This window comes from Procambarus clarkii, chromosome 91 (assembly GCF_040958095.1).
Source record: "Procambarus clarkii isolate CNS0578487 chromosome 91, FALCON_Pclarkii_2.0, whole genome shotgun sequence".
In the NCBI taxonomy this organism is placed as follows: domain Eukaryota; kingdom Metazoa; phylum Arthropoda; class Malacostraca; order Decapoda; family Cambaridae; genus Procambarus; species Procambarus clarkii.
In genome coordinates this window covers 3,415,084-3,431,014 of record NC_091240.1, presented here as the reverse complement: position 1 = coordinate 3,431,014, position 15,931 = coordinate 3,415,084, and the positions used below count along the sequence as shown (strand labels likewise).

The 15,931-nt window shown below is 44.6% G+C and overlaps 1 protein-coding gene across 7 annotated transcripts in view; it reads right to left on the bottom strand.

Moving 5' to 3' along the window:
* Window positions 1-15,931, bottom strand: part of LOC123773929 (transient receptor potential-gamma protein-like) — a 197,151-nt gene that overhangs the window by 29,882 nt on the left and 151,338 nt on the right. For 4 of the 7 annotated variants that reach the window (XM_069318652.1, XM_069318654.1, XM_069318656.1 and 1 more), the window contains exons 11-14: window positions 6,568-6,683; window positions 5,859-5,992; window positions 4,880-5,012; window positions 2,561-2,765 (exon numbers count right to left, since the gene is read on the bottom strand). In XM_069318652.1, coding sequence (XP_069174753.1) covers window positions 2,561-2,765; window positions 4,880-5,012; window positions 5,859-5,992; window positions 6,568-6,683 — 588 coding nt within the window. The remainder of the gene's footprint in view (window positions 1-2,560; window positions 2,766-4,879; window positions 5,013-5,858; window positions 5,993-6,567; window positions 6,684-15,931) is intronic. The other 3 variants (XM_069318653.1, XM_069318655.1, XM_069318657.1) reach the window with 1 other exon arrangement.

Below are 15,931 nucleotides of genomic sequence, written 5' to 3'. Positions count from 1 at the left end.
ACTAAGCATTTACAAAGAAGGAAGTAGGTGTGATGTTACAAGTATCGAAATAAAAGGGGGAAATGAGTACTGTTGCAAGAATTCACATATATAGGAAAATGTGTGATATTGCAAGCATGTCCACACACACACACACACACACAGGAGAAGGTATGATGTTGCAAGCATCAACACACACATGAGAGAAGGAGCTGACTGGTGCTAGTGAGGTGTTTCTATGGCTGCGGAGGTGCGAGGGATCACAGGTGCCAGGGGGAGCCACAGAACATGCCACAGAGCCAACCACAGCGAGGCGAAGTAAACAGGGAAAAAAAGAGGAAGGGTAGGAGAGTGGGTAAAGGGGGGAATAACGGTGAACAGCTCAGGAATGAACGAAAGACTGAGGACGAGGAAGTCTTAAAAAAGGGCTCAAACATATGAGGAAACCTCCAAGTTTGATACTCTAAGTTTGACTTGCAGTTATTATCAAGCATTTGCTGAATTATGACTCCGAGAATGTCCCAAGTGACGAAGACATTTGATCATATTTAAGAACGGGGGTATAGCTGAAAGGGTCGGACAAAAGAAGGGCTGCGCCTGCTCAAAGCGCAGCTCAAATTCCCTCTCACAGGACATCAATACTAACGCAGATTCCGTCAATATCAGAAAAGTACTCACCCTGCGGGTTTGATTAAGGCTATCAACCGAACACTCACATCATATCAACTCTCTGGAAATGTCTGTGGAGACGGTCAAACGTTTAGCAAGTTGCTGGTACAAAATAGACTTGTGTCTTTTCGTACCAGTGGGGGAAGAAAGGCTAATCATTCGATGTTAAGATATAATTTGTTGACCAATATCTGGTGTGGGTTAGTTTAAGTGGCTGGATTACGTTGCACGCTAAACTAAATTATTTCCTCTCAGACACAGTGAAAATATTACTACAAATTCTGTAGTAACAGTTTTCAACACACCCACCTAACATTTTTTTGCTTTTACTTAATACTTATTTACACACACGCACGCACACACGCACACACACTAACACTAACACACAAACTGCAATAAATTAATACAGTTGACTAAATCACTTTACAAACAAGCTGTTAAGTTGTGTCGTACACAAAATGGAAGAATTTTACACCCACACTCACTATGCTCGAAACCATCCATCACAGTACTGTAAAGCGCCATCGTATAAATGAGTCATAGCGTTCACTAAGCGGAGCAACTCGACCCATTAGATGTTGATAATTTTCCGCAGTGGGTATGCCCATTACTGACCACACAAGGTGTCAACTGGTTCACATCTGGCGAGAGGCGCGCCGGTGAGGGGGGGGGGGGGAGGAGGGGCCTCACGGGACGGGACACTCGTTCCTATCCCGCAACACCATCCTCTCCAGAAAGTAAACAATAGGCAACTGTGTCTCAAAAAGGAACTAAAACAATGCACTGAACAGTAGCAATGGCAGAAGGTATGACGATAGTAGTAATAATAGTAGTAGTAGTAGTTATAGTTATAGAAATAGTAGTTAATATCAATCCTACACTAAATATAGAGTGCAGGCGATGAGTCCCAATAACGTGGCTGAAGAATGTTGACCAGACCACACACTAGAAGGTGAAGGGACGACGACGTTTCGGTCCGTCCTGGACCATTCTCAAGTCTCACAATCGACTTGAGAATGGTCCAGGACGGACCGAAACGTCGTCGTCGTCCCTTCACCTTCTAGTGTGTGTGTGGTCTGGTCAACATAAATATAGAGTAATTATAAAACTGAATCAATAAAAAATAACCCTTTAATTATTAAACATAAAAAAACCTATGAAGGGAAACATTTAGTATGAAAAGTTCTGTCAAGAGATCTTGTCTCCATATCTAAGACACCTTCCAAATGTACTTTATATTGATGCTTTTTTTTCAACATTGGTTAGAGATCTCGGTTTCAAAAATGGCTAGAGTCTTGAATTGGGTAATGAATATCTTGCGTGTAAAAATTGAAATGTAATGTAGAAGTTGCAATATTAGTTGTAGCAGTAGTGGTGGTAGTGGTTGTTGTTGTTGTAGTAGTAGTGGTAGTAGTAATATTAATAGTACTGTAGTATTAGCATTATCAGTAGTAGCATTATTAGTAATAATAGTACCATTAGTCACAGCATTAATAATTGTGGTAGTTATTGAAGTAGTAATAGTACAAGTAATAGTAGTGAAATAGTGTTATTATTACCATTAGAAGTATGAATACCAGGCGGTACATATAAATAGAAGTCATAACTCTCTTATTAACGTAAATTACACTAGAAATAGTAACAATAGCAGTCATGTTAATACGTTTCAGCAACAGTAATAACTGAGAGGGAGAAAATGGAGCGTCAGAAGGACTAGGAGAGAAATGAACTGAGGAGATGAAAGCGAGATCATTTGGTTTCTGTCATGTCTTCCTCCCCTAGAGAGAGAGAGAGAGAGAGATCGAAGTGGCATGAGACTATGACTGCGGGCTGAGTCTAATATGGTCTGGTGTCCGCCCCTGTGGCGCCCCCCTGCTAGGGGCACTTACTGTCATGGCTGTCAAACACTTACAGAACTTACGGACACCAGCTGGTAAGAGTGATTCATCATAGCAATTAAGAGGTTAAGGAGAACGATGACATTGATGACGGAGTACGTGCCGAACATCAGCATGCCCCAGAACCGGGTGAATGGCTTGATTCCCGTCAGCTCAAAGTTGGTCAGGTCAATCAAGCCGAACGCCGCCCAGAAGAGCGTTTGGGTCGTCTCGAAGAGGCTGTGGATGAAAGCTGAATGAGTGTGAATATTACACAAGATCAGGCGTTAAGTTAGGTTAGGTTAGGCTAACCTGGAATCACACAATCTCAGGACACCCTAATGCTTGAAAACCACATTTCATCAAATAAAAGGAACGAACATATATTTGTCGAAATAAACTCTACGTCATACGCGCGCCACATTTCACTTACTCGGGCCTCGTACACTATTTGATCTGTACGTAACAGTGCTAGTGCTACGGGTCCGATACATGCTGCTAGTTAACCACTGTCGTCACTGTTGCCACTAGCACTGCTAGCATGGTGATAACCAGCTGTTAATTCCACGGCAACTACTTGTAAAGGTAGATACATCAGTGCGAGTCATTTCACCGGTAATATAAATGAATGCAATAATATTGGTGATCTTTAATTACTGTTGCTGATACTGTTGCTATAGATACTGTTATTGTCACTGTTGATTTTGCTCCTGTTACTACAACTACTGTTACTAGAACTACTGTTAATACAATTAATGTTACTACAACTACTGTTAATGCAATTAATGTTACTACAACTACTGTTACTACAACTACGGTTTCTACAACTACTGTTTATACAACTACTGTTACAAATATTGTTACTACAACTACTGGTACAAATACTGTTACTACAACTACTGTTATTATAATTATAACCGATGCTACAATTAACGGCAGAGATACTGTTGCCCCAACGACTACTACTGGACCAACTGTTGTTGCTACTGTTACTACTGTTGTTGCTACTGTTATTCTACTGTTACTACACCAACTAAGCATTCTACTGTTCTTTTTACTAATAATACAACAACATCTACTCTATGTACTATGATAACGTTGTTGTTATGTTAACTAAAATTGTTGTTCCTAGAGCCGTTGCTGAGGTTATTGAAATTGATTGTGATCATGCTGTTCACAATTACTTATACTACCACCACTACCACCACTACCACTACTACCACCACTACCACCACTACCACTACTACCACCACTACCACCACTACCACCACTACCACTACTACCACCACTACCACCACTACCACCACTACCACCACTACCACCACTACCACTACTACCACCACTACCACCACTACCACTACTACCACCACTACCACCACTACCACTACTACCACCACTACCACCACTACCACCACTACCACCACTACCACTACTACCACCACTACCACCACTACCACCACTACCACCTCTACCACCACTACCACTACTACCACCACTACCACCACTACCACCACTACCACTACTACCACCACTACCACCACTACCACTACTACCACCACTACCACCACTACCACCACTACCACCACTACCACTACTACCACCACTACCACCACTACCACCACTACCACCTCTACCACCACTACCACTACTACCACCACTACCACTACTACCACCACTACCACTACTACCACCACTACCACCACTACCACTACTACCACCACTACCACCACTACCACCACTACCACTACTACCACCACTACCACCTCTACCACCACTACCACTACTACCACCACTACCACTACTACCACCACTACCACTACTACCACCACTACCACCACTACCACTACTACCACCACTACCACCACTACCACCACTACCACTACTACCACCACTACCACCACTACCACCACTACCACTACTACCACCACTACCACCACTACCACTACTACCACCACTACCACTACTACCACCACTACCACCACTACCACCACTACCACTACTACCACCACTACCACCACTACCACTACTACCACCACTACCACCACTACCACCACTACCACCACTACCACCACTACCACCACTACGACTACTACTACGACTACTATTACCACCACCACCAACACTAATACTTCTACTAGTAGTACGTATATTAAGAATTATCCTGCTATTAATTTATTTATTTATGCTCCACTAACTATATATCAATCAAAAATCAATTTATATCAATCAAAATCAATACACACACACACACACACATGTGAACTAAGGTAGTACACACACACACACACACACACACACACACACACACACACACACACACACACACACACACACACACACACACACACACTAACTTTGAAAATCTCCTCCAGACAATACAAGAGTCGATTTTGGGTCCTGTCTCATCTTCTCCCTCCGGGTTCAGGCCCAGTTCGTCGCAGGTCTGCTTCTCCAAATCAGCGTAGAACCACAGCAACTGGTTCATACCTGTTGGAGAACCACGGATGTGAGAGTGAGTGATGGTAGGTGGAAAGAGTATCACAAACTGGAAGAGAAGTGATTGGAGGGAATGGAAAGGGAGTCAGAGAGAGAGAGAGAGAGAGAGAGAGAGAGAGAGAGAGAGAGAGAGAGAGAGAGAGAGAGAGAGAGAGAGAGAGAGGCGACTCAAAAAGAAGAAAAACATGATGACATCTTACGTAATAGAATCAGGGGTGTAAAATTTCCCTTAAAACTTGCTGGGCGCTGCTGGGAAGGAGGAGCTAGGAGGGAGGAGCTGGGAGGGAGGAGCTGGGAAGGAGGAGCTGGGAGAGGAAGAACACCAAGACAAAACAGATACTAAGGTCAAAATTATGTAACAAGTGAAGTAAACTTCTCAGCAGAAACATAGCTCTAAGATGATAAAATAAAAGAGGAAAAACAGAAAAAGAGAAAAAAAGAGAAAAAGAGAAAAATATATTGAAAATGAAGTGAATTATATAGTGAACATGAATAATAATAATAATAATAATAATAATAATAATAATAATAATAATAATAATAATAATAATAATAATAACAATAATAATAATAATTATCATAAAAAATTATCAATAATATCATATTATAAACACCTATAATACATAGATACAACTAATGTCAAACAAAAATAAAAATACTCCTTAGTTTACAAATACATATACATATACATATATATATATATATATATATATATATATATATATATATATATATATATATATATATATATATATATATATATAATATATATATAACTAATCTCAGATACATCTTCGAGGAGCCGTCGTAAAAAGACCAACAAAAGACATTACTGACCGCAGGAGAAGGCGAAGAGGGTGAGCAGGTAGAGGAAGATGAACTTGAGAATGTCGACCACCATCCTGGAGAGTGAGACCTGCAGGGGCCCCAGGTAAGGGTTCACGCTGAAGATGTACACCAGCTTCAGAGAGCTGCGGAGGAGTAGAGAGAGACTCTTAAGAGTGGGTCCAGGAGTGAATTGGGGTGTTTGGGGGGGTGTGTGGGGGGGGTGTAGGTGAGAGAATGTTGTAGTGTGTGTATACGTGTATAGGTCAGGTTGTGTGAGAGTGAATGTTTGAGTGGCTGGGGGCTGGTGTTAGTGCAAGTGGATAATAGTGTAGTTTAGAGTATTACTGCTATTCTAATGCTACTACTGTCATTATAAATACTAAAATTACAGCCAGAGTCATTATTCTACAGCTGATCCAATAGTATTGCTATGACGATCAGGCCGGAACTGTATTTCATATATATATATATATATATATATATATATATATATATATATATATATATATATATATATATCAAGTTCAAGTATGTTTATTGAGACAAGAAAGAAATATATCTCAAAGGGATAGAGTAGCTTAGGCTATTTCTACCCCCCCTATATATATATATCATCTTTCAGAAGTGAGTGATGGTGAATCGTGATGGTGATGACGGTGATGGTGAGTAACGATGGTGAGTGATGGCCGGAGGTACCAATACCACCCTTCTCACCCACCTGAAGATGTTAGCAGCAGCGAAGAGGCCCTCAGCTATCAACATGGGGTCCCACGTGTCCCACTCCTGTCTGGGGAGGTTCTCAGTGCTCAGGTTCTCTCTGATCTCCCTCTGCACCTGCCGTGGGAAGTGAACCAGGTGAGGGGGAGGAGGTGAGGGAAGGTAGGGGGGAGGGAGACTTCCTTCTCAGTGGTGGAGGCTGAGATGAGGGAGGGGTGGGAGGGGGTTGGGGGAGGGGCGGGGGAAAATGGGAGAGGGGGAAGAGGGATGGAGGTTGGTCATTGTAGGGAGGGGGGAGGATACTGCTCTGTAAAGCCATGTATAGGATTAAAATATCATCTCTAGATCGTTGGTATAATCTGCGTGACACAACACACACACACACACACACACACACACACACACACACAAGAGACATGATCACAACCTACAAAATCCTCAGAGGAATCGACCGGGTAAACAAGGATAAACTATTCAACACGGGTGGGACGCGAACAAGGGAACACAGGTGGAAACTGAGTACCCACATGGGCCACAGAGACGTTAGAAGGAACTTTTTCAGTGTCAGAGTAGTTAACGGATGGAATGCATTAGGCAGTGATGTGGTGGAGGCTGACTCCATACACAGTTTTAAATGTAGATATAATAGAGCCCAGTAGGCTCAGGAATCTGTACACCAGTTGATTGACAGTTGAGAGGCGAAACCAAAGAGTCAGAGCTGAATCCCCGCAAGCACAAATAGGTGAGTACAGAGAAAGCCAGAAAGCCTTCGACACAGAGCCCCATAGGAGGCTAGTGCATAAGACAGCGAGTCTCTGTGAGGGGGTGAAGTCTCAGAGGGGCGAGACGTCACCAGGAGAGCCCTACAGGGACCAATGCTGTCTCTGATATATCTAAACGATCTCTCAGAGAGAATAGCCTCGTTCCTCTCAGTGTCTGCTTATGATGCACAAATTATGAGGAGGATTAAAACCGAGTAAGATAGCAAGATGACCTAGACAAATTGAAGGAATGATCTAACAAATGGATACTAAAGTTCACCACAAGTAAATGTAATGTAATGAAAGTAGGCGGAGGGAACAGGAGGCCAGACAGAGGATGCCGAATGGGAGACGACGTCCTCCACGAAACGGACAGAGAGAAAGATCTAGGAATTGATATCACGCCGAACCTGTCTCCTGAAGCCCACATCAAAATAATATCATCAGCGGCGTAAGCAAGGCTGGCTAACATCAGAATTGCCTTTAGAAACGTGTGTAATGAATCTTTCAGAACCTTGTATACCACATATGTAAGACCAATCCTGGAGTATGCGGCTCCAGCATGGAGCCCGTACCTTTCCAAGCATAAGAAGCTGGAGAAAGGTCAGAGGTATGCCACTAGGCTAGTCCCAGAACTAAGAGGCATGAGTAACGAGGAAAGGCTGTGTGAATTTCACCTCACGTTGCTGGAAGACAGAAGAATTCGGGGAGATATGATCACCACATACAAAATTCTCAAGGGTATTGACAGGGTAGATAAGGATGGATTATTTAACACGGATGGTACTCGCACAAGAGGACAATGGCGCAAGCTGAGTGCCCAAATACACCACAGAGACAGAAAGAACTTTATTCGTTAAGAGTAGTTAATAAATGGAATGCATTAGTAAGTGATGTAGTGGAGGCTGACTCGGTACACAGCTTCATATGTAGATATGATAGAGCGAAATTAGCTCAGGAACCTGAACACCAGCAGACTGGCAGTTGAGAGGCGGGGCCAAAGAGCCGAAGCACAACCCCCACAAGCACAGCTAGGTGAGTACAACTAGGCAAGCACACACACACACACACACACACACACACACACACACACACACACACACACACACACACACACACACACACACACACACACACACACACACACACACCAGGCTGGAGGCTGACGCCATACACAGTTTGAAGTAGAGATATGATAGAGCCCAATAGGCTCAGGAACCTGTACACCACCTGTTGATTGACGGTTGAGAGGCGGGACCAAAGGGCCAGAGCTCAACCCCCGCAAGCACAATTAGGTGAGTACACCAGAGAGGGAAAATACAGTGTTGCATGATCCTCTCGTCTTAGGTCTGTGAGAAACACAAATAAACTCAGGATCCTGATCAATGTGGCAACACTGCTCCTCACAATGCGCGGGTCAGGCTCTGCCTCTGACACTGCCCATCGTACGAAGTGGTTACTGATGATACTAATTATACATACGAGGACACACGTGGCGTTTTGGCACTGTGAGATGGGTGCCAGGGCCACAGTCTCAGGGAGGGTGCCATCGCCTCCCCACACCGACCAACACTCCCGTACCTACAAGCAAAATATACCATTGATACACATATACACATCAACAATAAATACATATTAATACACATATATACTAACCGACCACCAGAGCGCAACTCCATAGTCTCCTGAGACTGATGTATGCCTCTTAAACTCCTAAACTAAACTAATCTGACCACAAATTAGTATCAAAATGTATTTTAAGTATTGAGTGACTTAATCATGACACAAATTACACAAATGGAGAAAACGAAACCTACTCGATCTCTCGCTAATCACATTACACATCACGCAGTCACCATACATTGTACACAATGGGGTACTTCAATAACAAACTTGTACTATATATAGGAATTATGCTATCAATAATGTCTGTAAACAATAGGGTAAATCAGCTAAACAAATATCCGGTATTCAACTTTGGTGACTGATCAGAGTTGGTCTTGAGTGACTGATGGTCTGAGCTGGTCTTGAGTGACTGATGGTCTGAGTGGCGGGGTGTATCTTGGGAACTCACTCCAAGTTAAGTTCTTTGATCTTTGTCTATGTGTTATGTGTAGTAATTATAGAAATGTAGAACTTATTCATAATATCAAATCAATCAGTCAATCAAGCTTCAACAAATGGGTTTGTTTACAAATTGCAATTTTACTCAGTTCATGAGATGAGAGAGATGTCACCCGAGGCCGGATACTATCATGGCCTAGATGCAAGTGACATCTGACAAACCAATGACATCTGTCTTGAGGTTTGACACCTTCACCACACACTAGAAGGTGAAGGGACGACGACGTTTCGGTCCGTCCTGGACCATTCTCAAGTCGATTGTCTTGACTTGAGCATGACAATCGACTTGAGAATGGTCCAGGACGGACCGAAACGTCGTCGTCCCTTCACCTTGTAGTGTGTGGTCTGGTCAACATACTTCAGCAACGTTATTGTGACTCATCGCCAACATGGGGTGAGCCTCCAACATTGTTCTTAAAGATCCGACGAGTCTCTTGTTACCTTGACCTCAAATATATCAGGAGAAAAGTCTCAGTGTTTATCCTTAGATGACACCATTTAGTTGTGGTGCTAAGTCTCAAGTCACAGCAACGAGGCCATATATCTACGTGTCCTGAAGGCCAGGACATGCTCCAGTAATGTTGAATCAACATTGATTCAGCGTTGACTCACAGGTGATTCATTGCTTCACCCAACGTCATTTGTCTAGATTTGCCAAGAAGCACCTTCTTGTCCCAACGACTTGATTTAAACAAGCGGAGGACCCTTGCGTCGTCTCAAGTCAGAGAACGCGATAAATCGTCTCAATGTGGATAAATAACCTTCTTGAAGAACTCGATATCTTGCGAATAGCTCCAGAACCTTGATAACTCTTCACCAAGTAGGAGCGCACGTTCCGACAGTTAAGTAAAGACAATAGAGAGTGCCAGCTGAGTGCCTGTGCTCCCTTTTTTCCAAGGTGTTCTCTTGTGTCAGTCAAAACCTCAGTTTGATCGACCATTTAGTGCACACAGTGACGCCTCTGATCTGTGTATCGGTACCAATGCTTTTTCAAATGCGGTGTGATTAATACACTCCTTGTATTACTTCTCCAGCAAATTTGATAAAGCCCCCAAAAACTATATTAAAGCGGAAAATGAACCAGTGACTTGAATTATGGCCTGTAGAAAATTAAAAACATATTTCTAAGGTACATAAGACAAGGATAAACATAATATTCTCTATAGCCAGTAGAATACACGGACTTCTCTGTCATTTCATCGAGCTTGTGTTGATTTAACTGATATTCCAATCGACCAATCACAGCTGGCCATTAATGTCGTCTGATCCCATTGGCTTAAACACATCACGTGACGTCCTGTTGAGCCTCATTTCGTTTTGCCTCAGAGATATAGATTTTATGAGATACGAAACAGAATAACCACTTTTCATAACAACTCATATCTTAAAGTAAATCAAATAGGGCCAAACATATACTTATGGCGGAAAGGTGTTTGTGTATGTCTCAGCGAGTTAGTTTTCTTCTCTCTCTCTCTCTCTCTCTCTCTCTCTCTCTCTCTCTCTCTCTCTCTCTCTCTCTCTCTCTCTCTCTCTCTCTCTCTCTCTCTCTCTCTCTCTCTCCCTCTCTCTCTCTCTCTCTCTCTCTCCCTCTCTCTCTCTCTCTCTCTCTCTCTCTCTCTCTCTCTCTCTCTCTCTCTCTCTCCCTCTCTCTCTCTCTCTCTCTCTCTCTCCCTCTCTCTCTCTCTCTCTCTCTCTCTCTCTCTCTCTCTCTCTCTCTCTCTCTCTCTCTCTCTCTATCTCTCTCTCCCTCTCTCTCTCTCTCCCTCTCTCTCTCTCTCTCTCTCTCTCTCTCTCTCTCTCTCTCTCTCTCTCTCTCTCTCTCTCTCTCTCTCTCTATCTCTCTCTCCCTCTCTCTCTCTCTCTCTCTCTCTCTCTCTCTCTCTCTCTCTCTCTCTTGAGAGTGTTCATGCTCAAGCCTCACAAACCACTAAATATACAGAAAGTTGAGGTTTCGCTGCACGCGGATATTATATACAAGTCACAAACTGACCAAATGGAGAGGGCAAGTTTTGATTGGTTGGCAGGAGGAGGCTGTTGGGAGAAGTTTGTGTCGAGTTGGTACAGAGTCCAAGACCTCCTTCGGACGAAGAGGTTTCAAAGAGTCGAAGGCCGGACGAAGAGGTTTCAAAGAGTCGAAGGCCGGACGAGGAGTTTTCAAAGAGTCGAAGTCCGGACGAAGAGGTTTCAAAGAGTCGCACTGTGCCCTCCAAGCAGTCCGTCCTCTAAACAAAGACCCAAAAGTGATTCAATGCACCCGCCAATCCCCCAACCCGTCCTCGAGTCAAGTCCATTGCATCCAGCGGTCGACCCCACAGACGCATTCATAAATTTCTTCCATGCTGTTCATTCAAAACGGGAATTTTCTCAAATATAAATTAATATTATAATATATTAGCATATTGTGCATACATAGGCATAGGTTAGGTTAGGTTAGGTGTTTAGGTTCCGTTGGCGATCATTTGTATTTGTAGTACGTGGGTAAATCCCATAAAAGTTTAAAAAAAAATTAACCAAAATTTAGTCAAATTTATAAAATCTGGTTATTATGTTTCGTATCTGATAAAATATATATTGCCAAGGCAAAAAGTTTAGTCAAATCTTCAGTAAATTTGGACAAATTCTTCAGTAACATTCGCAGACACCTGTGGCCAAATTCACGAAGCAGTTACGCAAGTACATACGAAGGTGTACATCTTTCCAGAATCTTTGACGGCTTTGGTTACATTTATTAAACAGTTTACGAGCATGAAAACTTGCTAATCAACTGTTGTTATTGTTATAAACAGCCTCCTGGTGCTTCGGAGCTCATTAACTGTTAAATAAATGTAAACAAAGCCGCTAAAGATTGAGAAAAGATGTACAGGTTCGTAAGTGTTTGCGTAACTGCTTCGTGAATCTAGCCCCTGCAGTCAGTATTATTTTAAATCTTGTTTAATAGTCGGTTCTAAATCGCAGGATGTGTGGCCGAACTCCCAGCACCCTTCGACCAGACACACACACACTTAAGTAGGGTAGATAAAGACGGTCAGGGTATGAGCCCAAATGAGCCACAGATATTAGAAAGAACTTTTTTAGTGTCAGAGTGGTTGACAAATGGAATGCATTAGGAAGTGATGTGGTGGAGGCTGACTCCATACACAGTTTCAAGTGTAGATATGATAGAGCCCAGTAGGCTCAGGAATCTGTACACCTGTTGATTGACAGTTGAGAGGCGGGACCAAAGATCCAGAGCTCAACCCCCGCAAGCACAAATAGGTGAGTATGTTGACCAGACCATACTGACCAGAAGGTGATGGGACGACGACGTTTCGGTCCGTCCTGGACCATTCTCAAGTCGATCGACTTGATCGACTTGAGAATGGTCTAGGACGGACCGAAACGTCGTCGTCCCTTCACCTTCTAGTGTGTGGTCTGGTCAACATACTTTAGCCACGTTATTGTGACTCATCGCCTTCAAATAGGTTAGTACTTAACCTGCTGACAACACACAAAGTCGTTGTACGAAAGCTTGTTTACACACAAGATCGTCATCACGTGAATGTCTGCAAAGGGAAACTACTCCCCCCTCCTTCTTCCCCTTCACATACCCCTTCTATCCGTCCCCTTCCTTTCCCCGTATCTTCCCTTTCCATTCCTTCTCTCTCTCTCTCTCCCCAACCCCACATCCTCCCTACCAACTCCCATTGAACGGTCATAATTCGAGCTGTATCACGGACACGCTGTGCCCAAATGGTTTCGAGAATGTAATTACAAGCACAAGTTTGGCTGTTGGAGTGTCCCACACGGTCGCGGGAGGCTGGTTTGATCTGCTCGGCTGTTTGTAATGACACTGTCTCAAGGCACAAGAGTGCTTCTTGCTCCGCGACGGAAGGCAGGCAAGCACGGCACGAGTTCAGAAGCAGCTTATAAGAACTGAATGTTTATTACTATGATAGCACTCGCTATCTTGCTCTGATGAAGGCGAATTGAGCCGAAAACGCTTCCAGCATTCTCGAAATTTTTTCAAATGTGTTTTTTGCCGAATATTTGGATTAATGTTTTTGTGATCGTTGTTTTATATATAGTTAAATAATGCAATGAATCACTCCTGTAGTGTGGTTAATGACGGTGCCATGGACAATGCAATGGAGACCGTTGGAGAAGCCAGGCCAACGACTTGTAGCAGTCGCTTCCGCTAATGTGAGGCGACGAGGAACGTCTTCTCCTCTTGCGTCTCCCTCTCCTCTGTCTTCCCCTCCTCCGTCTCCTCCTCCTCCTCCGTCTTCCCCTCCTCCGTCTCCTCCTTCTCCGTCTCCTCCTCCTCCGTCTCCTTCCAAGCTTCGGTTAATCAAGTATTTTGATCGAGGCAGAGTTTGGGCATGCAAACCTCTCGATGACTTTGTTGGTTTTTCCGGTGCTTGGAGAGAGGTAGAGTCGTCTTGTCTGGCCTCAGTGATCCTGTAGTCCCTGGGATGGTCCTTGGGATGGTCCCTAGGATGGTCCCTGGGATGGTCCCTGGGATAGTCCCTGGGATAGTTATTCTCACGACAGGCCCTTGAGAACACCTATTGCTTTATTATTCTTTTGACGGCTTAATCTGTAATTATTTCATGCCCAATTTTTGTTATTTGTTTTATAAAATACTCCTTTACAATGACTGAAAGATATATATATATATATATATATATATATATATATATATATATATATATATATATATATATATATATATATATATATATATATATATATATATATATATACTTCTATATAAATACATATATAAACCAACATCTCTTCCCTCTAAGAGTAGGCATCGTACTCAATGTCTAAAATTGTTATTCTGCACGAGTCGAGTCACTAACTCAATTTTCCGCCGCGTTTAATTAAAAAAAATGGTGAAGGGGGAGGGGGGAGAAGGGGGAGGGGGAGACGAGAGGAGACAGGAAGTGTGTTGTCTCCTTAATGTTGCTTCAAGAATGTTTTTTTCAAGCAGGAGACCGGTGGGAGAAATAAGATTTGCGACCTCCACCTCGGCCTTCCCACAGGGTGAAAAAAAAAGATGCTCGGGTCAAAAAAAAAATTGCAGATGAATTCTGAAGAAAATATTCATTTTTTGGTTTCTAACCTACACCAGAGTTAAGAGGGTTGGGTGTAAAGACTTGGGTGGGCACCAGCTTCGGGGCGTCTTAAGACACCTAGTGGGTCCAGGGGGGGAAAGGATCGACTTACTTCAGATTGTGTGAATTTTAGTATATTGTGGTCCTTGGGTTAAGAAGCGTGTCTGGGGCGACCCGAGACGCAGGGTAGATCCCGTTGTCCTGCTCCAATGATTCAGAAGAACTGTAAATTGATTGTACTTCCTTTTCGTATGTAAATGTGAGAAATATTTTGTCCATGTTTCAATCTGAATCCTGTGATGATCATGTTATAGGAGTTGTGCCATCCACCTGTCAGAAGGCACAGTGCTACCCACCTGCCAGCAGGCACAGTGCCACCCACCTGCCAGCAGGCATAGTGCTACCCACCTGTCAGAAGGCACAGTGCCACCCACCTGCCAGCAGGCACAGTGCTACCCACCTGCCTGCAGACACAGTGCCACCCACCTGAAAGCAGGCACAGTGCCACCCACCTGCCAGCAGGCACAGTGCCACCCACCTGCCAGCAGGCACAGTGCCACCCACCTGCCAGCAGACACAGTGCTACCCACCTGCTAGCAGGCACAGTGCCACCCACCTGCCAGCAGGCACAGTGCCACCTACCTGCCAGCAGACACAGTGCTACCCACCTGCCAGCAGGCACAGTGCCACCCACCTGCCAGCAGGCACAGTGCCACCCACCTGCCAGCAGGCACAGTGCCACCCACCTGCCAGCAGGCACAGTGCCACCCACCTGCCTGCAGACAGTGCCACCCACCTGCCAGCAGGCACAGTGCCACCCACCTGCCAGCAGGCACAGTGCCACCCACCTGCCAGCAGACACAGTGCTACCCACCTGCCAGCAGGCACAGTGCCACCCACCTGCCAGCAGGCACAGTGCCACCTACCTGCCAGCAGACACAGTGCTACCCACCTGCCAGCAGGCACAGTGCCACCCACCTGCCAGCAGGCACAGTGCCACCCACCTGCCTGCAGACAGTGCCACCCACCTGCCTGCAGACACAGTGCTACCCACCTGCCAGCAGGCACAGTGCCACCCACCTGCCTGCAGACACAGTGCTACCCACCTGCCAGCAGGCACAGTGCTACCCACCTGCCAGCAGGCACAGTGCCACCCACTTGTCAGCAGACACAGTGCCACCCACCTGCCAGCAGGCACAGTGCCACCCACCTGTCAGCAGGCACAGTGCCACCCACCTGTCAGCAGACACAATGCCACCCACCTGCCAGCAGACACAGTGCCACCCACCTGTCAGCAGACACAATGCCACCCACCTGCCTGCAGACACAGTGCCACCCACCTGCCTGCAGACACAGTGCCACCCACCTGCCAGCAGACACA